The 22720-nt window shown below is 36.8% G+C and overlaps 1 protein-coding gene across 6 annotated transcripts in view; it reads left to right on the forward strand.

Moving 5' to 3' along the window:
• AFG1L (AFG1 like ATPase) overlaps positions 1-22720 on the forward strand; it is a 205735-nt gene that overhangs the window by 61870 nt on the left and 121145 nt on the right. For all 6 annotated transcript variants that reach the window (XR_011497820.1, XR_011497818.1, XR_011497819.1 and 3 more), the window contains exons 4-6: positions 1152-1253; positions 2192-2322; positions 18416-18515. Coding sequence is in view for 3 of the 6 variants with exons in the window: in XM_014839041.3 (XP_014694527.1) it covers positions 1152-1253; positions 2192-2322; positions 18416-18515 (333 nt within the window). In the remaining 3 variants the exon portion in view is untranslated. The remainder of the gene's footprint in view (positions 1-1151; positions 1254-2191; positions 2323-18415; positions 18516-22720) is intronic.

Here is a 22720-nt window from a genome sequence, read left to right on the forward strand (position 1 = left end):
AGAATTTGAAACTTTATTAATTTACTTTGTTGCATAAATGTAATCATATAAAATCTACTGCCACTCACTGTATCAAGAGATATTGTACTGAATATTTTTGCAAAAAATTACTCTTTGATATAAATGATCTCTTCATTAAAAACATGTTTGGCGAATTGTATTTTCATATGCAAAAAACTTTCTGGCCATTCAAATGGCATGGGCCCAAAGTCATCTTATTGAAAAGAGGAAAGTCCCAAAGATTTAAGACGCAGATCTTAGTTCCTGAGCTGCCTTTGAATTTACTAATCACAGCTCCTGTGAGGAGAGTGTGGGTACGGTGGAGGTGGGGTGGTGGAGGAAGCAGTAAGGATGAGAGACAGGATCAGCATGCCCTGGCCTGGCCTGCCAGGGAATGCTAGGTTTGAACCGAACTTGAGCACTGCCACCGTCCTGAAAGCTCTGGGCTTTCTGCGAGGGAACGGAGCTTTCTTTGCATGCCTTGTTGAATGCTCAGGCTGTTGACTCTTCAATTACTCATGCAGTCATAGTGACTAGAAGTTTCAGAGTATTGAAATTGGATAATTTCTTTATAAGGGTTAACTGTATCAAAATTTCTTTCAATAGGCCTCAGTTTGAAAGACCTATATTCTCTGCTTTTTAAAAAAGTGTTATAATTGGCAATTTTCCTGCTCTAATCTACATCTGTTTTTATTTTCTGTATTTATGTTAGATACTAATCTTCATTTTCTCATTTTTCATTTTCTCATTTTCCCATGGGGCCTGACGGTTCCTCATGCTTAGTAATAGCCCAATAAATATTTATTTAATTAAGAAAGTTATTTTATTTCTACTGATGCGTTTTGGAAGAGAAATTGAAGAATGAATAATCTGTAAATCTTGCCAGTTTATGAACATACATCTCTGAGGGAAATAGCCCTGTAATGTTAAAGTGTTGTATTTCCTAAAAACAAGATTTTAACAGAAAAGGGTAATATCAACATTTTATTTTTAACTAGTTTAACATAAAAAATAAACACCCCTTTTTAAAAAAATGACATTGTCTTAAGCTTTCCAGCAGAAGAGTGTGGTCTCATTATCCCAAAGCTAGTGAACAGTCGTTAGAGCGATCACTACATACTGTTTAAAAGTATTCTTCCTTTTTTTTTAAGGGACAGGGAAAACAATGGTGATGGACATGTTTTATGCTTATGTGGAAATGAAGAGGAAAAAACGGGTTCATTTTCATGGTTTCATGCTAGATGTTCATGAAAGTAAGTTAATGATATGAAAGAAGTGATTTTTTATGTGGGCAAACACTACAAATAGTTTTTCTCATCTTTTAAAATTCTTAATCTTTTAATCTTTAAAAAAATTAGATTTTTGCTTGAAGTAAGATTTTATTTGGTTTCGTTTGTTTTGGGCTATACTGAAACAATTAGTAATGTGTCCAGAGTTGGTCCTAAATACAAATGCAGTACTTCCGAATAAGAGAACAGGAGTTACTAAATGATGGTAAGGCATTTTCTCTTTCTACTAAGGATCAATGAGAAATGTTAAAACCTTACCTGTTTCAAGAAATTGTTCTCGATAAGGTCCTCTCCTGTGTGTCACTTTAGCATGTAGGCATTTGGGTTATTCTTGTGTGCATGCTTTATTGCTTTGTCAGTGCTCTTATGTAATCTTGTTTCTACATTCTTTGTCTACCAGTTATACTGTAACCTTCCCGGGGCAGGAACATTGTGTTCTTCTTCTAATACCGTCAGCATTTAGTACACATGTAACGAATGAAGTGGGACTGGCTAGAGACAAGGGAGCATCCTGATTAGATATGCTAGTCACAGGGCAGGACCACCACCTCTGCCTGCATCCCTCAAATCCTCAGGACTAAGATGGATCTGTCCATCCATCTGGTCACCATCTAGTCATCTAGTCTATCACTTTGTCGTCTCCAAAGTGATTGAAGAGTAGAGATGGAATGACCACAAAGTGTCCCTACAACCGTGGGAATATAGTAATATGTGAACAACTTATTTTGAGGTAGAGAAAATGCAACCACTTTCAATAATCACATTTGATTGTATGTGGAATTTAAACTTAATTTTTATGCTCACACTAAAGTTTCATTTAGAGATTTAAAAAATATGTTATAGTTGTCTAAAATGTACTGTTAATACAACATTTGATTTGTGTTTACTTTCATCCATTTAAGGAATACACCGCCTTAAACAGAGTTTGCCAAAAAGGAAAGCAGGGTTCATGGCTAAATCATATGATCCAATAGCTCCGATAGCTGAAGAAATCAGCGAAGAAGCGTGTCTCTTATGTTTTGATGAATTTCAGGTAAGGTAGAGATGTTTCATAGACGTTGAATGGTATACTGAATGAAGTGTGAAGATTTGACACATTGTCTCTTGTGACTTCAATTTTTTTTTTTTTAAAGATTTTATTTTTTTCCTTTTTCTCCCCAAAGCCCCCTGGTACATAGTTGTATATTCTTTGGTGTGGGTCCTTCCAGCTGTGGCATGTGGGATGCCGCCCCAGCGTGGTTTGATGAGCAGTGCCATGTCCGCGCCCAGGATTTGAACCAACGAAACACTGGGCTGCCTGCAGCGGAGTGCACGAACCCAACCACTCAGCCACGGGGCCAGCCCCTCTTGTGACTTTAATTTTACTGTCTGGTCCAGGAGTTGGCAAACCGTGGCTTGCACAGGGCAAGTCTGGCCCAGCTGCTTTTGTATGACCAGTGAGGAAAGAAGGATTTTTGTATTTTTAAAAGGTCATTAAAAAAGAGAAAAGAAAATACAACAAAGACCATATGTGGCTTGCAAAGCCTAGAATATTTACTATTCAACCTTTTATTGAATAAGTTTGCCCACCCCTCTATTCTAGTAGTGGATTCACATTTCCCCTACACCACAGTGGAGATAATGTAATGATTACACAATAATGTCTTTAAAGATGTTGGAGTTTTTTAAAGTGTTATATAAAAACCAAGTGATTCACACATCGCATTTAAGTCTCACCATTTATCTGTGATGAAGGGAGGGAGTTGCCCTAGGTGAACTTTTAAAATTTCTTCTAGTTTTAGGATTCTCTGAAATTGTACATTTAAATTGATAGTAAGTTATTTCCTGATCTTTATTTCTTATGAGAGCAAATATGGCGTGAAGGCAAAAACCGTGTCTTATGCTTATTCTGTATCCTATGTCATAGCCAGTGTTATAATAATAATAGTAACAGTAATAGTAAATACTCTACATTAAGAATTGCTTCCTTTTTATTTGACTGATTTCTTTAGTAGTTCTGAAAGTACTACTAGTAATAGTTGGTTTTTCTATAATGCTTATCATAAAAGCAATTAATTACTGGGATGAAAATAGAAAAATCCACAAATACTGAATATAAGCTTAAAAATAGGGCTTTACACCCAAAGCTTTTGGAAAACATTTCTGGGGCTGAGTGCAGAAACGCCTGTGTCTGATTGCCTAGAATAAAGGCCCAGAGAACTTTCAAGGGCGGGAAACTAACTGTTGTGTGCCTACTCTGAGGTAGGGCCTGGGTCATTCACACATCTCATTGAAGTTCACATCGTATTTGTGATGAAGTGAAGGAATTGCCCTAGTTGAATTTTAATGTTCCTTCCAGTTTTAAGATTCCCTGCATTTATGCACTTAAATTGGAAGTGAGTTATTTCCTGTTCTTCTGTGCTTAAAAACCATGGTTAGTGGGAAGATAATGTGGGCCGGATGCCTTTGTCCCAATGACGCATGATAGGTCTTCTCTAACAACTTGATACACATAGCTAACAGTGGTCTCGATTTATGATAGAGGAGAAAGAAGAATTTTCACTAGGAATGGTGTTACATTGAACCATCTACAAAGGAGGAAACTTACTTCTTTACCTCTTTAGTCATATTAAGACAGCCTGGCATTCACCCCTTCTTTTCAGAGGTCTTCAGAAGAAAGGCTTATGGAAAAGAGATGTTCCCTTGCTACTCTGAAGAGGTATATGAAGTACAACCGTGTATTACAGAAAGAGAAGGGCCTCACTTAGTTCTAAATTTAGTTCTAAATATAGCACTGAAGTTAATAGTTAAGCTGCCTTCAACAACAAAAGTCAGGGATGAATCAATGAAAGCCATCTCTCTTATCTTCTCATTATGAGTTTCTTAAGCAAATTATATCTAAATAAAATTGAATTTGGCACAGTAAATTTTCTTTTGCTTGAGGAAGATTCACCCTGAGCTAACATCTGTGCCAGTCTTCCTCTATTTTGTATGTGAGTTGCTGCCACAGCATGGCTGCCACTGACTAGTGTTGGTCCGTACCTGGAAACTGAACCTGAACCATTGAAGCGGAGCATGCCGAACTTAACAATTAGGCCATGGGGCCAGCCGCACAATAAATTTTTACTTAAGTTAGGATTAAGTAGTGAAGTTAAAATTTTTAAGAAGTATGTTAATACCCAACCTTTGTAAAATGATTCATGGTTTACAGAGTGTTTTTACATCCTTACTTCATTTAATTCTATAAAAGAGTTATTATTATCTCCATCATATAGTTGAGGAATATAAAGGCATCAGAATTTCCTAGGTATTGTGTAGAAATTGTTACCCTTAACTTAAAAAATATAAATTTTAAAACACATAGAGAAATGATTGGCAAGTTTCTGTGACGTGAGGACCGTTGGCTAGACTATTTCAGGTTAGGAGCCGAAAATCTGACTGTGCAAAAGAGATCCTCAGATTTATAATTAAGCAGGGCCACATTGCCCATTAGGCACAGGAGGTACAGTCCCTAGGGTCAATGATACTTTTAGGGGCCCATGGAAATATTTTAATTTCTTTTAAAATTTGAAGAAAAAAATGAATATATCAATAAAGGATCCAGCTTGAATCTGTATTATATGTTTCTTATACCAACACAGTTATAAGATATTATACATATACAATTAACTTATTTTTTAGTTGAGGAAGGGGCTCATGAAGGTAAAAGTGCCTAGGGCCCATGAAAGTCATAATGCCGCCCTGATAGGGAGGTCCTGACAGAAATGTGTCTGGTTGCTCTGGGAATTCTCCATTGAGTTCAGATTTCAGAAGGGTTGAGAATTGGCTGGGAAGAAGGAAACAAAAGCAACTATCAAGATGCTAACGTTCCCGATAATCCAAGTCTTGCAAAAGAAATGCAGGCAACAAAAAGGATTTTTCAAATTACACATTAAATAGAAGGGAGAGCAGACCCTTTGCTTATAAAATAGCATTTGCTAACGAAGAAAAGTGGATGTGATGGGGCTGTCTGCTTGCTTCATCCAGAGTTGGTTTGATGTTTATTCATTCATTTATTAATTCATCCCAGTTGCCTTCCAGAGCCTTATTTCATACCACAGGACCCTATCTGTCCCACAATCAAATAGACTGTGTCTGGACATCTGATCTATGAATAGCCAGTCTACAAGCTTGTCAACAACCTTGGACTTCTGTGGTGGGGCTTGGCAATTGGGCCAATCATATACTCTCCTTCATGTATTTAAAAGGCATAGAAGGAAGTTCCCACTTGGAAAAGAGACAGGAACAAAGAGACATAGGAAGTAACTCACTCACATTAGAGGGAGGAGTACTAGGGTGCTCCCTAGACAGCTGCTGAGTTCTCCAGAGCTACCTCCAATCCCAGGGCAATTCCAGCTCCAGTTCCCAGGAGGTGTTATGAGTCTGTTCCTATCCTGGAGTCTCGAGTAATACTCCTTTTCATTGATTGATTGATTGATTGTCATATTGATGATTATAAATCACATTGTGTGTACATTATTATATGTCACTTTCTATATAGACCGCATCGTGCTCACCACCAATAGTCTAGTTTTTACCCGTCACCATACTTATGTGTCCCTTTACTACTTTTGTCTACTCTGCCTCCCCCTTCCTCTTGGGCAACCACTGATCTGTTCTCTTTATCCATGTGTTTGTTTATCTTCCTCATATGAGTGAAATCATATGGTGTTTGTCTTTCTCTGTCTGGCTTATTTCACTTAACAAAATACTGTCAAGGTCCATCCATGTTGTTAGAAATGTGATGGTTTTCTCTTTTTTTATGGCTGGGTATATATGTATATATACGCCACATCTTCTTTATCCAGTCATTAATTGATGGACACTTGGGTTGCTTCCATATCTTGGCTATTGTGAATAATGCTGCAGTGAACATAGGGGTGCGTAGATCTCTTTGTATTGTTGATTTCATGTTCTTTGGATAAATACCCAGTAGTGGGATAGCTGGGTCAAATGGTACTTCTATTTTTAATTTTTTGAGAAATCTCCATACTGTTTTCCGTAGTGGCTGCACCAGTTTGCATTCCCACCAGCAGTGTATGAGGGTTCCCTTTTCTCCACATCCTTTCCAGCATTTGTTATTTTTTTCTTGTTAATTATAGCCATTCTGACGGGTGTGAGGTGCTTTCTCATTGTAGTTTTGATTTGCATTTCCCTAGTAATTAGTGATGTTGAACATGTTTTCATGTGCCTGTTGGCCATCTGTATATCTTCATTGGAAAAATGTCTGTTCATATCCTCTGCCAATTTTTTGATCGGGTTGTTTGTCTTTTTGTTGTTGAGTTGTATGAGTTCTTTATATATTTTGTCAATTAACCCCTTTTCAGATATATGATTTGCAAATATTTTCTCCAGGTTGGTGAGTTGTCTTTTCATTTTGTTCATGGTTTCCTTTACCTTGCAGAAGCTTTTTAGTCTGATGTAGTCCCATTTTTTAATTTTTTCTTTTGTTTTCCATGCCTGAATAGACACGGTATTTGAAAAGATGCTGCTAAGACCGATGTCAAAGACTGTACTGCCTGTATTTTCTTCTGGGAGTTTTATGGTTTCAGGTCTTACATTCAAATCTTTAATCCATTTTGAGTTAATTTTTGTGTATGGTGTAAGATAATGGTCTACTTTCATTCTTTTACATGTGGCTGTTCAGTTTCCCCAAAACCATTTATTGAAGAGACTTTCCTTTCTCCATTGTATGTTCTTAGCTCCTTTGTCAAATATAGCTGTCTGTAGATGTGTGGTTTCATTTCTGGGCTCTCAATTCTGTTGCACTGATCTGTGTGTCTGTTTTTGTGCCAATATCATGCTGTTATGATTACTATAGCTTTGTTGTGAATTTTGAAGTCAGAGATTGTGATGCCTCCAGCTCAGGATTGCTTTGGCTATTTGGGGTCTCTTGTTGTTCCATATCAATTTTAGGATACTTTGTTCTATTTCTGTGAAGAATGTCATTGGGATTCTGATTGCGATTGCATTGAATCTGTAGATTGCTTTAGGTAGTATGGACGTTTTAACTATGTTTATTCTTCCAATCCATGAGCATGGAGTATCCTTCCATTTCTTTATGTCTTCTTTGATTTCTTTCAATAATGTCTTATATTTTTCAGTGTATAGGTCTTTCACCTCCTTGGTTAAATTTATTCCTAGATATTTTATTATTTTTGTTGTGATTGTAAATGGGATTGTCTTCTTGACTTCTCTTTCTACTAGTTCATGATTAGTGTATAGAAATGCAACTGATTTTTGTGAGTTGATTTTGTACCCTGCCACTTTGCTGTAGTTGATTATTTCCCATAGCTTTCTGGTGGATCCTTTAGGGTTTTCTGTGTATGGAATCAGTCGTCTGCAAACAGTGAGAGTTCTACTTCTTTCTTTCCAGTTTGGATAGCTTTTATTTTTTTTTTTCTTGCCTAATTGTTCTGGCCAAAACCTCTAGTACTATGTTGGATAAGAGTAGCAAGAATGGACACCCTTGTCTTATTCTTGTTCTCAGAGGGATGGCTTTCAGTTTTTCACCAGTGATTATGATGTTGGCTGTGGGTTTGTCATATATGATCTTTGTTATGTTGAGGTACTTTCCTTCTATCCCCATTTTATTGAGAGATTTTATCATAAATGGATGTTGGATCTTGCCAAATGCTTTCTCTGCATCTATTGAGATGATCCTGTGATTTTTCTTCCTCATTTTGTTAATGTGGTGTATCACATTGATTGATTTGCGGATGTCAAACCATCCCTGTGACCTTGGTTTAAATCCCACTTGATCGTGTGTATGATCCTTTTAATGTGTTGCTGTATATGATTTGCCAGTATTTTGTTGAGGATTTTTGCATCGATGTTCATCAGTGATATTGGCCTTTAATTTTCCTTTTTTGTGTTGTCCTTGTCTGATTTTGATATCAGGGTAACGTTGGCCTCATATAATGAGTTAGGAAGCATTCCATCTTCTTCAATCTTTTGAGATAATTTGAGAAGGGTAGATATTAAATCCTCTTTGAATGTTTGGTAGAATTCTCCAGGGAAGCCATCTGGTCTTGGACTTTTGTTTTTTGGGGAGGTTTTTGATTACTGTTTTGATCTCTTTACTTGTGATTGGTCTATTCAGGTTCTGTATTCCTTCTTGATTCAGTTTTGGGAGGTTGTATGAGTCTAAGAATTAACCCATTTCTTCTAGGTTATCCAATTTGTGGGCATATAGTTTTTCGTATTATTCTCTTATAATCCTTTGTATTTCTGCAGTATCCATTGTAATTTCTCCTCTTTCATTTCTAATTTTATTTATTTGAGCCTTCTCTCTTTGTTTCTTAGTGAATTGGGCTAAGAGTTTGTCAATTTTGTTTATCTTCTCAAAGAACCAGCACTTAGTTTCATTGATTCTTTCTATTGTTCTTTTAGTCTCTATTTCATTTATTTCTTCTCTAATTTTTCTTATTTCCCTCCTTCTGCTGACTTTGGATTTTGTTTGTTCTTCTTTTCTAGTTCTGTTAGATGTGATTTAAGATTACTTATTTGAAATTTTTCTTGTTTGTTGAGGTAGGCCTGTATTGCTATAAATTTCTCTCTTAGCACTACTTTTGTTGCATCCCATGAGAGTTGGTATCTTGTGTTTTCAGTTTCATTGTTTCTAGGTATTTTTTTATTTCTCCTTTGATTTCTTCATTGATGCAATGGTTGTTCAGGAGCATGTTGTTTAGTCTCCACTTATTTGTGACTTTCCCAGCCTTTCTCTTGTAGTTGATTTCTAGTTTCATAGCATTGTTGTTAGAAAAGATGCTTGATATGATTTCAATCTTCTTAAATTTATTAAGACTTCCCTTGTTTCCCAACATATGGTCTATCTTTGAGAACATTCTGTGAGCACTTGAGAAGAATGTGTATTCTGCTGTTTTTGGATGGAATGTTCTATATAAATCTACGAAGTCCATCTGGTCTAGTGTTTCATTTAAGGCCACTGTTCCCTTGTTGACTTTCTGTCTGGGTGATCTATCCATTGACGTAAGTGGGGTGTTGAGGTCCCTTAGTCTAATTCTGTTGCTGTCAATTTCTCCCTTTAGGTCTGTTGACAGTTGCTTTATATACTTTGGTGCTCCTGTTTCAGGTGCACTTATATTCATGTTATGTTCTCTTGCTGGAATGTCCCTTTTATCACTCTATATACCCCTCTTTGTCTCTCATTGTCCTTTTGACCTCAAAGTCTGCTTTTTCTGATATAAGTATGGCAACACCTGCTTTCTTTTACTTGCCATTTGCTTGGAGCATCGTCTTCCATCGCTTCACTCTGAGCCTATGTCTTTAGAGCTGAGATGTGTTTCCTGGAGGCAGCATATTGTTGGGTCCTTTTTTTTAAATTCATCCAGCCACTCTGTGTCTTTGATTGGAGAATTCAATCCATTTACATTTAGAGTGATTATTGGTATATGAGGGATTAATACTACCATTTTATCTCTAGTTTTCTAGATGTTCTGTATTTCTATGTTTCTTTTCCCTTGTATTTCTGACTGCCATTTCAGTTTGGTGGTTTTCTGTGATGGTTTTCTCCTTATTTATGATTTGTGGCTCTGCTCTGATCTTTTGTTTAGTGGTTACTGTGAGATTTGTATAAAAGATCTCATAGATGAGATAGTCCACTTTCTGATAGCCTCTTATCTCCTTTAGCCTAAGCAGGTTCTGCCCCTTTCCTCTTCTCCTTCTGAGTTTTTGTTGTCACAAATTGTTCTTTTCTGTGTTGTGAGTTTGTGACTAAATTGAAGTGTTTATAGTTATTTTTGATTCTTTCCTTCTGTTTGTCTTTTTTGTTATAATTAAGTATTTACTAGGCTATTCTGATATAGAGCTGCACTTTTCTGATTTTATCTGTCTATTTATCTCCTTGCTCAAGGTTTTGTAAACCTTTGCTTTTTAGTTTCAGATAGGACGGCTCCTTTCAATGTTTCCTATAGGTCAGGCCTAATGGTGATGAACTCTCTTAGCTTTTGTTTATCTTGGGAAGCTTTTACTTCTCCATCATATCTGGGATAGTTTTGCTGGATAGAGTATTCTTGGCTGAAAGTTTTTGTCTCTCATTATTTTGGCTATATCCGTTCTCTCCTAGACTATAAGGTTTCTGCTGAGAAATCTGCTGAAAGCCTGATAGGGCTTCCTTTTTAGGTTATTTTCTTGTGCCTTGCTGCTCTTAATATTTTTTTCTTTGTCATTGACTTTTGCCAGTTTTAGTATTATGTTCCTTGGAGAAAGTCTTTTTGTATTGATGTAATTAGGGGTTCTATTAACTTCATGTACTTAGAAGTCCAGATACTTCCCCAGGTTAGGGAAGTTCTCAGCTATTACTTCTTTAAAGAAACTCTCTACTCATTTCTCCCTCTCTTCTTCTCTGGAATACCTATAATCTTTATGTTACTTTTCTTAATTTAGTTGGATATTTCTCAAAGAAATTCTTCATTGTTTTAAAATCTTGATTTTCTCTCCTCCACTTGAAGCATTTCTTTTTTTTTTTTTTTTTATTAATGTTATGATGGATTACAAGCTTGTGAAATTTCAGTTGTACATTTTTGTTAGTCATGTTGTGGGTACACCACTTCCCCCTCCGTGCCCTCCCCCCACCCCCCCTTTTCCCTGGTAACCACCGATCAGATCTCCTTCTCAATATACTAATTTCCACCTATGAGTGGAGTCATATAGAGTTCCTCTTTCTCTGACTGACTTATTTCGCTTAACATAATGCCCTCGAGGTCCATCCACATTGTTGTGAATGGGCCAATTTCGTCTTTTTTTATGGCTGAGTAGTATTCCATTGTGTATATATACCACATCTTCTTTATCCAATCATCAGTTTCTGGGCATGTAGGCTGGTTCCATGTCTTGGCTATTGTAAATAATGCTGCGATGAACATAGGGGTGCAACGGACTCTTGAGATATCTGATATCAGGTTCTTAGGATAGATACCCAGTAATGGGATGGCTGGGTCATAGGGTATTTCTATTTTTAACTTTTTGAGAAATCTCCATACTGTTTTCCATAGTGGCTGTACCAGTTTGCATTCCCACCAACAGTGTATGAGGGTTCCTCTTTCTCCACAACCTCTCCAACATTTGTCGTTCTTGGTTTTGGATGTTTTTGCCAATCTAACGGGGGTAAGGTGATATCTTAGTGTAGTTTTGATTTGCATTTCCCTGATGATTAGCGATGATGAACATCTTTTCATGTGTCTATTGGCTATATTCATATCTTCTTTTGAGAAATGTCTGTTCATGTCCACTGCCCATTTTTTGATCGGGTTGTTTGTTTTTTTGTTGTTAAGCAGTGTGAGTTCTTTGTATATTATGGAGATTAACCCTTTGTCGGATAAGTGGCTTGTAAATATTTTTTCCCAATTAGTGAGCTGTTTTTTTGTTTCAATTCTGTTTTCCCTTGCCTTGAAGAAGCTCTTTAGTCTGATGAAGTCCCATTTGTTTCTTTCTATTGTTTCCCTCAACTGAGGAGTTACAGTGTCCGAAAAGATTCTTTTGAAACTGATGTCAAACACTTGAAGCATTTCTATGTTTCTATCCTCTAAATCACTAATTCTGTCTTCTATCATGTCAGCCCTATTTTTTAAGTATTGTAGATTATATTTTAGCTCATTATTGTGTTTTTCATGTCCAGAATTTCTGGTTGTTTTTTTTTTAAAGTTTCAATCTCTTTGGTGAAGTATTCCTTCTGCTCATTAATTTTATTCCTGAGCTCACTGAACTGTCTTTCTGAGTTGTCTTGAACTTGTTGAGTTTTTTTATGACAACTATTTTGAATTCTCTATCATTTAGATTGTAAATTTCTGTGACGTCAGGATTGGTTTCTGGAGACCTGTCATTCTCCTTCTACTCTGAACTGTTACTATAGTTTTTCATGGTATTTGATGAACTGATTCTTTGCTGGCCCATTTGTAGTAGTATCAGTTCGCAGATTCCACCTGCCATCACTGGGGGTGCCAGGATCTCTGTTTTCTGATCCCACCCCATCTGTTGGAACTTGTGCTGGTAGGGCCACTCTGTGTTTGCATGGCCTGCCTACAGCTGCTAGGTAGGTCACACATGGATGTGGAGGTGCTCTGGTGTGGGGCTGCTGCCTTGGCAGGGGACCAGCCAACGTGTTGTGTTAGGCAGGAGGAGGGGGGCTTTCTTTCACTTGCATGGCCCATCTTTGTGCTTGCATGCCATTCGGTTGATCTGGTGGGGGCTCCTTTGTAGGGGCTGAGTCATGCCACTTGGTGGGAAGTGTTCCCACAGGCAGGGCCACTGTGGCATGGGCTGGGCTACAACTCTGAAAGTGTTTATTCAGGCTGGGCTGTCTCCACCTCCTCTTACAGTCATGCCAGCCACTGTGTGAGGACTCGTAACCTAAATCACTGCTACCAGGGAAGGGGAGAGGTGTGTTCATATAGTTCCATTGCCTCCTGGGCATCCAGTCCACCCACGTTCAGATGCATGGCTGCATGGATCTTTCAGATGTCCTGTTGTGCTGTGCAGGGAATCCTCTGCTGGTTAATGAATGTCTATTTAATTGTAACTTGGAGGGGAGAGACAAAGGGAACAATTCACTCTGCCATGATGGTGATGTCACCCCTCTCAAGTAAACCTCCTCTTCTTAGTGACTCTTCTGTGCCTATTTCTTGCAAATAGAGTCTTGCTGAGAATGGAACTATTCAACACCTGTTTTGCTCATTTCTTCTATGTCAAGAGAGATTTCCCTGTGATCTACAAAAGACAGCATAAGTAGAAGTACTGTGAGGAAATTTCACCTTCCTTAGTATAAAATCTGTTACCTCCAATGGAAGGAGAATTACCTGACGAACTAAAGCCCAGGAAAGCAGAGATGAGGTATCTAACAGGATGCTTTTGGCTGCAGGTAACAGAAAACTCAGCTTAAAAGGGCTTAAACTCTAAGGAGGGAAATACTGTGCTATATAAGACAGTGTCATTCCTCTTGCTCAAACCCCGCTGCTTCCTCTCTGACCTTATTGCCTACACTTTCAGCCTTGCTCATTGCTCCCTACTATTTTCTTTCCAATCCTATTTTATTCATAAATTGGGGAACCATAGTTAATAGTGGGTGTTATACCAAGTGCCTCTTTCTCACCAGGGCTCTGAAGAAAATAGGCACAGAGATGACAAAACAAGACTGAATATCAAATTGATTGCTTGTATTTGATCCCAAATTTCAGTGTAGCCTTGTAGTATGTTAGAGTTGACAACACGAGAGGCCTCCTTCCCTTGAGCAAAGTTGGGCTGAATGTCCTTGAGTGGAAAATATTAATAGTCTTGCTCTTTTATTTCCTCTGTGATTCCAAACTTGAACCCTGGAGGTTACCACTGCATTCAAGAAAAGGACAATGTCTCCGTATACCAATTGTTGAGAAGAGAGAAAGAGAGAGTATAAGGGCAAGAATCTGTCCCCTAGGGGTGGAAATGATCCCTGAGCAGATCCTGGATTTCCTAGTTTCAATATCCTGGAGCCACTTCTACTGGCCTTAGAGAAGCTCCTTCAACACACCAAAACTGGATATTGCTGGTCCAAATCTCTGTGCCCCTTTTCTAAAATTCAAGAGGGTGAAAGGATACCCCTAAAAATTGCTGCACCAGGACGCTGACGCCCAATATCCACGCAATTTAGAACAAACAAGCAGAGCTTTTGCACTGGACATTCCTTGTACATGAAACAGTTTCGCCCATATACCTCTCCTCTATCAATATCATTTTAAAAATAGGTTTGACCATTTTCATAGAACAGCAAAGCTATTATAAACTGCTAATAAAAGATAGGTGCTTATTTTTGTGCTAATACAAACCAAATACTAATCAAAATAACTCTCTCACTTCTTCAGGTCTTTGCTCAATTATCTCCTTAGCAAGACTCATCCTTGCATCCTATTTAAAACTGCAATTTGCCATTGACTTCCACACTTCTAATGCCCCTTGCCCTCTTTTTTTTCATAAGAGATATCATCTTCTAACACATATATTTTCTTTTTTATTTTGTAAACTTGAAGGTGGGAATCTTTGTTTTGCTAATTGATGTATCTCAAATGTCTAGAACAGTGCTTGAGAATGAATGAATAATTATACAGAGTGAATGAATAAATCCTAGTAGTACCAAATGATAACCATTGAAGTAGCCCCCAGCTTAGTCCCACTTTCCTTGTATATAATAACAACCCATATTTTTTCTTAACATTCTGAATTATCTTAACATTTTTGTCTAATTTAATAGATAAAAAATGGTATCTCCTTGTTTTAATGTGTATTCCTTTAAGTAATAATATGGTTGAACTTTTTGCATGTTTGTTTACTTACTAGTTAAAATACATCTTTTATGAACTATCTGTTTGAGCCAATGCCCATTTACCTATTGGAATGCTTACATTCTATTATGTATTCTGGAATAATATTAGCTACTGTCTAGTGAGTGCTTTCTTTGTGCCTGTGTTCTTAGCTGCTGTACTATGCTATGTGTCATTCTGTCTAGAGCTAAAATTCTATACAGCTATGCATAAATAACATGGAATTATACTAGCATATGTACCATACATAGGTAGTAGTCACAGTAAGCATTTCTTGAGATTTACATACGTATCATAACAATTTTGCACCGTAGATATTATTACTGCTTTCATTATATTGATGAGGAAATTAAGGGTCAGAGAAGTTAAGTAAGTTGTCCAAGGTCACACAGGTGGTAACTCAGTTTGAATCCATTGTCAGTGCTCTTATTCACTAGTAGTAACAACTATGTTATATGGTCTCCTTGGTATATGATGTATTCTATTGTGTGTTTAAATATATAGAGCTAGAGCTGGTAGACTTTTAGTAGATGTTTTAATGATAGAACCTAAAAATTATCCTTAAACCTTGTAAAGCCTATTACAATACATTGCTGATTTACTAGAAAAGAATTTTTTAGGTGCTTTAATCATAACGACAGTATGTCTACAATCACCACTTCACTTTTAATTGAATCCTATTAGTGGTCTTGATTTTTAACCAATTATTATTGGCCTTTAGGTAGTGTTAATTAATATAATATTTATTTTACTTGGGAGATGAGTGGGAATTATTGCTGCTTAAAAACAAGAATATGCTCTTTCTTTTTTGTGCTTTTGAATTTAGGGCGTTTTTAGGATTATGTTTTGGTAGCATTCAGATTACATTTGCAGAATGTGTTCCTCATTAGCTTGGTCATCTTTGCTAAGTGTAGCCTTTTAATTTTACCTATGGTGTCAGATATATTATTCTTATTTTGTTTGAGAAATTTGTCCAGATAATTGTTTTTTTTTTTTTGTTTTAGTTGCTGAGATAAAAGAATAGATTTCCCTTAAAGTTTTCTTTAGGATCTTCATTATATCCTCCTTGAATATTTATATTTCTCATTAAACCATTTATGATTCTGAAGATACCAGAATACTAAAGGAAACTGATTTAGAAAAATGTTATTTCTTCTGATCTCTTTTTAGGGACACTGGATAGATGTTTTGCTAATATGGTTCCCAAAAAAAAAAAAAAAAGAATTCTGATGAGCAAAATATCATTCAGAATTCTCCTCTATAAGCTATCAATATCATTTAAAAAATAGTTTTGACCGTTTTTGTAAAACAGGAAAGCTATTAAAAACTGCTAATAAAAAATAGGTGCTTATTTTTGTGCTAATACTAATTACTAATAATGCATGCTTATGTTTGTCACTCATTACATGGTACTGTACCAATCAGTGGATGACTGAGACTCAAGCACTTACACATGTAAATTAACCATTAGATTTTTTTTTTTCTTTTTTACTTAAGTGAGTCATAATGGAAAGCAACTCTAGGTCATAAAAAATCTTTTCTCTTTAATGCTAATGAAATGTCTCCACTCTCTGTATTAGCAGACTACCCTTATTGGTAATCTGTAGCCTTCTCTTTTGTTCCTGGTGGTAATGAAATGCTGGATGCTGAAAAAGCCTGCTCTCCAAGAATGTGTGGCCAATTGTCTCCTGTTCACTTGTACTGTAAAATTACTGTTCCCCAGCAAAGCTGAACAAGTGCGCGGACAAGATCAAAAGAGTATACATTGGCACCCGGCTACACCAAGTGACTCCTGCTTTATTAATGAGCCATAGCTTCTCCAAGTTAATTTACTCTGATAGAGCAAAAACATTCTGTAAAGCAAAAACAGCAAATTATAATTCAACCACAAGTCTTTATTGTTTGCTTTATTCAACTTTCAGTTTAAACCTTTGCACTATGTTATAAGCCAAATGTCCCTTCAGTTTTCTGAACCTTAGGGCACGAAAGCTATTTTTGATTTTTTCAAAAACATTGGTGAGATAGTCAAATGACCTTTTTTATTCTCTAAGATTGGATAATTTTTAGCTGATATTCTTTTTAAAAGTCAGTGTATTGGGGATCCAGTTTGAAAGTGCACTCCCTTCTAAAATTTACAAGCTAGTTCTGTCCTCTCATCAGAAATGCCACTGGTGTTTAAGCATTTGAAAAGGGCCTTCTCTGTGAGTGTTTTTGTGGAAGCAAAATTTGACAGTGGTCCTAAGCTCCAAATTAAATAATATCACTTTCCTAAATAATTAAAGAGTGCCATTCTCCTTTTCATTTTAATCACTACTTTATAAGTTCCTGAAGTCTTTTTAATTTAAGGAATGTTCAGCAGTTTTTTAGTTAATGTTTTAAAGTTACAGCCTGAGACAGCAAAAAAAGATCTGCACATCCCCATATCTTGATTTGGTTTTGTTTTTTCAGGTGGGAAGGAAATGATTAAACTTCTGAGTAACATATCTACTGTAAGGAGAAAAGTGATTTAGACCTGTGTAACCCAGGTTGTTGGTATTAGTTGTGTTATAACCATTTAGTGGGTAACTGTTAGTATTTTGATTCAATTTTAAAGAATTCCACTAGTTTCTATGTACTCTAACATGGTTTAAAAATAACAGTGTGATCATATATTATATGATATATTTTGTGAATATAAAACAAGTTTTATTGAGATTATCTAAAATGTGCTATTAAAGAAAATGTAAAAACACTTTTACATTGGGGGTATCTAAAAGCTGTGTTATTAATATATTCGTAGGGGAAGATGCAATGATGAATATCAACCTTCACTATACATTTGTTTTTGAAGTCAGCTTCCTTCCCTCCTTAATTTCTGTTTTTCTTTGTGATTTTTAAAAGCTTTTAAAAAAGTTATCATTAGGCTTACTTGTTAATTATGGATTTTTAAAAAATAATTTTAGAAAAGATCAGTAGTTATATGTATCTCTGTAACTTAACTTGGATGGAATAGTTTTATAACTGATGCATTTCTGGTTTTGTCCGAAGTTATTTTTTTGAAGCACTGTGTTAACTATTCTTGTTAGGTTTTTTTTTTGTTGGTAGAACGAATATTTGTGTTTGCGAAGGTTAGCAGAGGCTGGCTGTGCTGGAAGTGACTGCAGTGCCTTTTGATTATTCATGGACAGTAATAGAAGGCACTTAAAAAGAACAATGAAATTGCTTATTTTTGTGATGGGCCATCTGTTGAATTGTTTTGTGCAACAATTGCACAATAGTATCTATGTCATATCATTCTATTTTCAACAGCAGCTGATTATGTCTTACTGGCTACTTGTCCTTATTTCTAAAGTCTCATAACCATTTAAAGTCACCTTTTCAGGGCCTTTGCCAGAAAGGTATTAGAAATCGCAACAAACTGTGTGTTTTTTTTCTATTTTTTCCCTTTTTTTTGGAGAAGGAGGACTGTGATGGGAGTAGGAGGAGGAAGTTGGTCATGTTAGTTCTAATTAATTAGACTTCCTAAATGTTTAGTACAATTATCTATGCTTTCCACCTGTAGTACTATAAAAGAAGTTAACATAGAACCATTTGATAATTCGCATAGAAATGATAGGCTTACAAAAACAAAGAGTCAAGTTTAAAAGACTACTATATAGTCTTTCATGTTTTTAATTATCTACTCTTTTCTTCATGATGATAATTAGAATTTTTCTCTTGGAATTCACTTCTATCTTAAAAAAGAAAAAGATGAGCCATTAGCAAATTTGTTAGAGCAGAAGTGAAATTAAAATAAAACAAATGTGTTGTTGTCCATAGGTCACTGACATTGCTGATGCCATGATTCTGAAACAGCTTTTTGAAAATCTGTTCAAAAACGGGGTCGTCGTTGTGGCAACATCCAACAGACCACCGGAAGGTAAAAGCAAACATTGTGTTAGTCTCATCCAATTAGATGGAAACTAACAAGCTTTAAAAAAATCCATAATTTTGTAATCATTTTATGGTTTTAATAAATCTGGTGACTTTGCTTATCATTAATTTTATTAACTGACTTAATCTGAAAAAATCAGTTGTTTTTTGTGTTTGAAAAATGTTTATTCTCAGCAAGCTAAATCTAGGTGATTTTCCATGTTTGATGTCTTTGCTGTTTTTCTCTGAGTATTAGGCATGTCATACGTGTATATAGAAAAATGCAGGCCTTTCTAACTCTTTGCAGGCAATGAAAGAAACTCAATGAAATGAGAGAAAAAATTCCTAATTAAATTTTAGAAAAAGACCTAAAACTCACTTGCACAAGTAGTTTCTAGTACTTCATTTAATTTATCATTTCTAAAAAAGCACTTGTGGCTTGTTAGGAAATTATTTAAGAATTTAAATATAAGTCATATTTAGATAAAAACAACAAGTTTAAAATCTTGTATCTTTCAGTTCATCATGTGGTCAGTTGAAGGGCCAGGGAACCAAAAATAGTAATTTTTGCATTCTTAATATTCACGTCTTTCTGCCTGGAATGCTCTTCCACCAGACATCTGCAAGGCTAACTAAGGCCTTACTTCCTTGAGGTCTTTGCTCAAAAATTACTTTGTTAGTGAGCCTAGACTTATCTCACTGTTTGAATCTATAGCCCTTCCCTTTTTTTCTGCCACTGCGCCAACTTACCTGCTCTCTCTTTTTTTTTTCCTTGTAGCACTTATGGACCCAGCATATAATTTACTTATTATATTTATGGTTTATTGTCTGTCCCCTTCCAGGATGCTAAAGCTTCATGAGGGCAGTGGTTTTTCTCTCTTCTGTTAATGGTTGTATTCTAAACACCTAAAAGTGCCTAGCGCATAGATACATCGCAGTGAATAGTCTTTGAATGTTGAATGAATGTGTGTTTTAAAGGCATCTCTCTGGCTATAGTATTGAGAATAGACTGTGGGGATGAGGTTTCAAGTCTGGAGGTAAGAAGACCATTTAGGAGATGATTGCAACAATCCTAATGGGAGATGAGGGGGCAGTGAAGGTGGTAAGAGGGGTCAGATTCTGGATGTATTTTGTAGGCAGAGCCAAAAAGACTTACTGATGGAATGAATATAGTGTATCAAAAAAAAAGAACGGGATCAAGAATGACTCAAAGGTTTTGACCTACTCAATTGGAAGGGTGAAGTTGCTGTTCACTGAGATGGGGAAGACTGCAGAAGAAGCAGATTTGAGTAGGGAGATGGAAGTAAGGGTTTCTATGATGAGGAGCCAGATGCATATAAGAGTTTAGATTTATTGGTAAGATTTGAACTGGAGATATAATTTTAGAAGTCATTAGTCCTAAAGGAAGCTGTAAAAAGCAGCCAGTGAGGTAGGAGGAGAACCAAGAGAGTGTCAAGTGAGGAAAAGGAAAGTGATACAAAAAGGGTGGATGATCGCCTTTGTTAAATACCGCTAGGAGGCGAAAATGAGGTTGAGAATGGACCACTGGAACTTGGAATTCACTAGTGAACTTGAAAAGAGCAATGTAATGGTGTGAGTTTTTTTAAAAAAATAAGCCATGTCACATTGATGATTTATAATGAATTTATAATCTAATACACCCAGATCTTACTATGTGAGCTGCTGTTAAACTAGATCTCTCTCATTCTATATTTGTGTGGTTGGTTTCTTTTTCTTCATATTACATTTCAGCTTATTAGTTTGTCTACATTGTTCCTTTTTACTGATTTATCTTAATATCTTTTATGTTAATATCTAACAAATTATTTTTAGCTATCCCTACTAACTATGACCTTTATAAACTTGGCAATCATGCTTCTATATCTTCAGCCATTCATTAATTAAAATGTATACATAGGATAGGACCAAGTTTAGACCCCTGTGGCATACTTCTGGAGCCCTTATTTTAGGGAGACATTAATTAATTAATCAATACTTTTTGGATCCAGTTATTCAAGCAACTATAGTTATACCTAATCTGTTACACTATAAGAGAATTATGAATGATTTTGTCCGAGGCACTTATTAAAACTGTTATGTTATCTCTGGCATTCTTGTGATTTACTAGTGTAGCAACCCTATAAACTCAGGCAGTGAACTTTTTTTTTTTTAAAGATTTTATTTTTTTCTTTTTCTCCCCAAAGCCCTCTGGTACATAGTTGTATATTCTTCGTTGTGGGTCCTTCTAATTGTGGTATGTGGGATGCTGCCTCAGCGTGGTTTGATGAGCAGTGCCATGTCCACGCCCAGGATTCGAACCAGCGAAACACTGGGCCGCCTGCAGCGGAGCGCGTGAACTTAACCACTCGGCCACGGGGCCAGCCCCCAGGCAGTGAACTTTTTGACATTAGATCATTTGTCTAGGTGGAAGTGAGGCATGACTCTACTCTGGCTAACTTGTTGGCTTAACAGTATCGTCAGTATTACATTTAGATATTCAGTGACAAGCCATGTTCGTAAATAGGAAGGTGCTAGAACAAGCTTGGAACTCCCCCAACAAAGACTGTTGAAAGGAAGATTGCAGTTGCTGCTTAGGCTACTGCAGTGTGGTAAATTGAGGAAAGATAACCACAAGGAGAGAGTAAGGAACATTCTGGAGCTCAGAGCTTTGTACGAGTGAACTAAGTTACAAGCCCACCAAGGTAGCATGCAGAAATCTGAGGTGGAGCCACCCTTCTGGAGAAGGCTGAAAGTTCCAGGTGCAGAATTGCGTAAATTGGGCATTAGCCACAAACTTAAAGACAGCTTTTTCTAAATATATATCATAGAGGGGAAGCTGGACGTATACTAGCTTTTTTTAGCCATGGCAGACAAACAATCATCATAAATAGCTTAATATTTTAATCTAAGAAGATTATGTTGTCTCTCTCTCTCTCTCTCTATGTGTATATGTGTGTGTGTGTGTGTATAAATAATTTCATGGGTTAAAGAAACAACACTCAGAGAGATTAAGTGTAGATATCAGGAAAAGGCAAAACTGTAGGACAAAGAATGGGTCAGTGGTTGCAGGGACTAAGGTGGGAAGTGTTTGACTACAAAGGGGGCAGCACAAGAGAACTTTTGGGGTGATAGAACTGTCTTGTATCCTGATTGTGGTGGTGGTTACATGTGTTAAAACTCATAGGACTGTACACCAAAAAGAGGTTAATTTTACTGTATGTAAATTAAAAACAAATCCTGTGGCTTGTGAATGGCTGAACAGGGGGTAGAACCTAGGTTTTGTGACCCTTTGAACACATCATCCTCCAGCTTTTCTCCTTGCTGGTCATCACGGATCTCTCTCTTCCCTGTCCCAGATAAAGCATGTCCTCTTTTCCAACCATCAAAATGCATTTAACTTTTTCTTTAGGTCACAGCTTTTCATCTAAGGCCCCAGATAGCTTATTATTATTTTTTTAATAGTATCTATTTATTCTCAGAGTGTCACAAGATGTGAGGGAAGGACATTCCTGGCAGAGGGTTGAGGCAAAGCCCCATGCCTGGAAAGAGAATGGCCCACTTGAGGAACTGAACGGCGGCCAATGTGGCTGGAGTACAGCCAAGGAGGGGAAGTAGATGCAGTGAGGAACAAGATGAATCTGGAGAAGTGAGAGCTAGACCTTGTAAAGCAATACTAAGGATTTTGGATTTTATTCTAGAAGAAACGGGAAGCCATTGAAGTGCTTTAAGCAGGGGCTGACAAGATCAGAGTTGGAAATGTCACCCTGGTTATAGTGTGAAGGATGCATTGAGGGATGGGGTGCAGTGATATGGTGGAATCAGGGGGACGTAGTAGGAGGCTCTCGCAGTACAGTAGGCAAGAAATGATGATAGCTTGGTATAGGCCACTGATTCTCAGCAGGACGGCTATTTTGCCCACCAGGGTATTTGGCAATGTTTGAGACATTTTTAACTACCACCACTAGGCGGGGGTGGGAGGGCGTGGGTACTGCCACTGGCATCTAGTAGGTAGAGGCCAGGAATTCTGCTGAAACATCCTGTAATGTACTGGGCTACCCCCGGCAACAAAGAATTATGTAGCCAAGAATGTCAGTAGTCCCGAGGCTGAGAAACTCTGGTATAAGTGATGCCAATGGATATCGAGAGGATAGATTTGAAAGATATTTAAGAAGTAAAATGGTAATATCTGGTTGTAGGTTAGATACCAAAGAA

The sequence above is a fragment of the Equus asinus genome, chromosome 24 (genome assembly GCF_041296235.1).
Source record: "Equus asinus isolate D_3611 breed Donkey chromosome 24, EquAss-T2T_v2, whole genome shotgun sequence".
Classification (NCBI taxonomy): domain Eukaryota; kingdom Metazoa; phylum Chordata; class Mammalia; order Perissodactyla; family Equidae; genus Equus; species Equus asinus.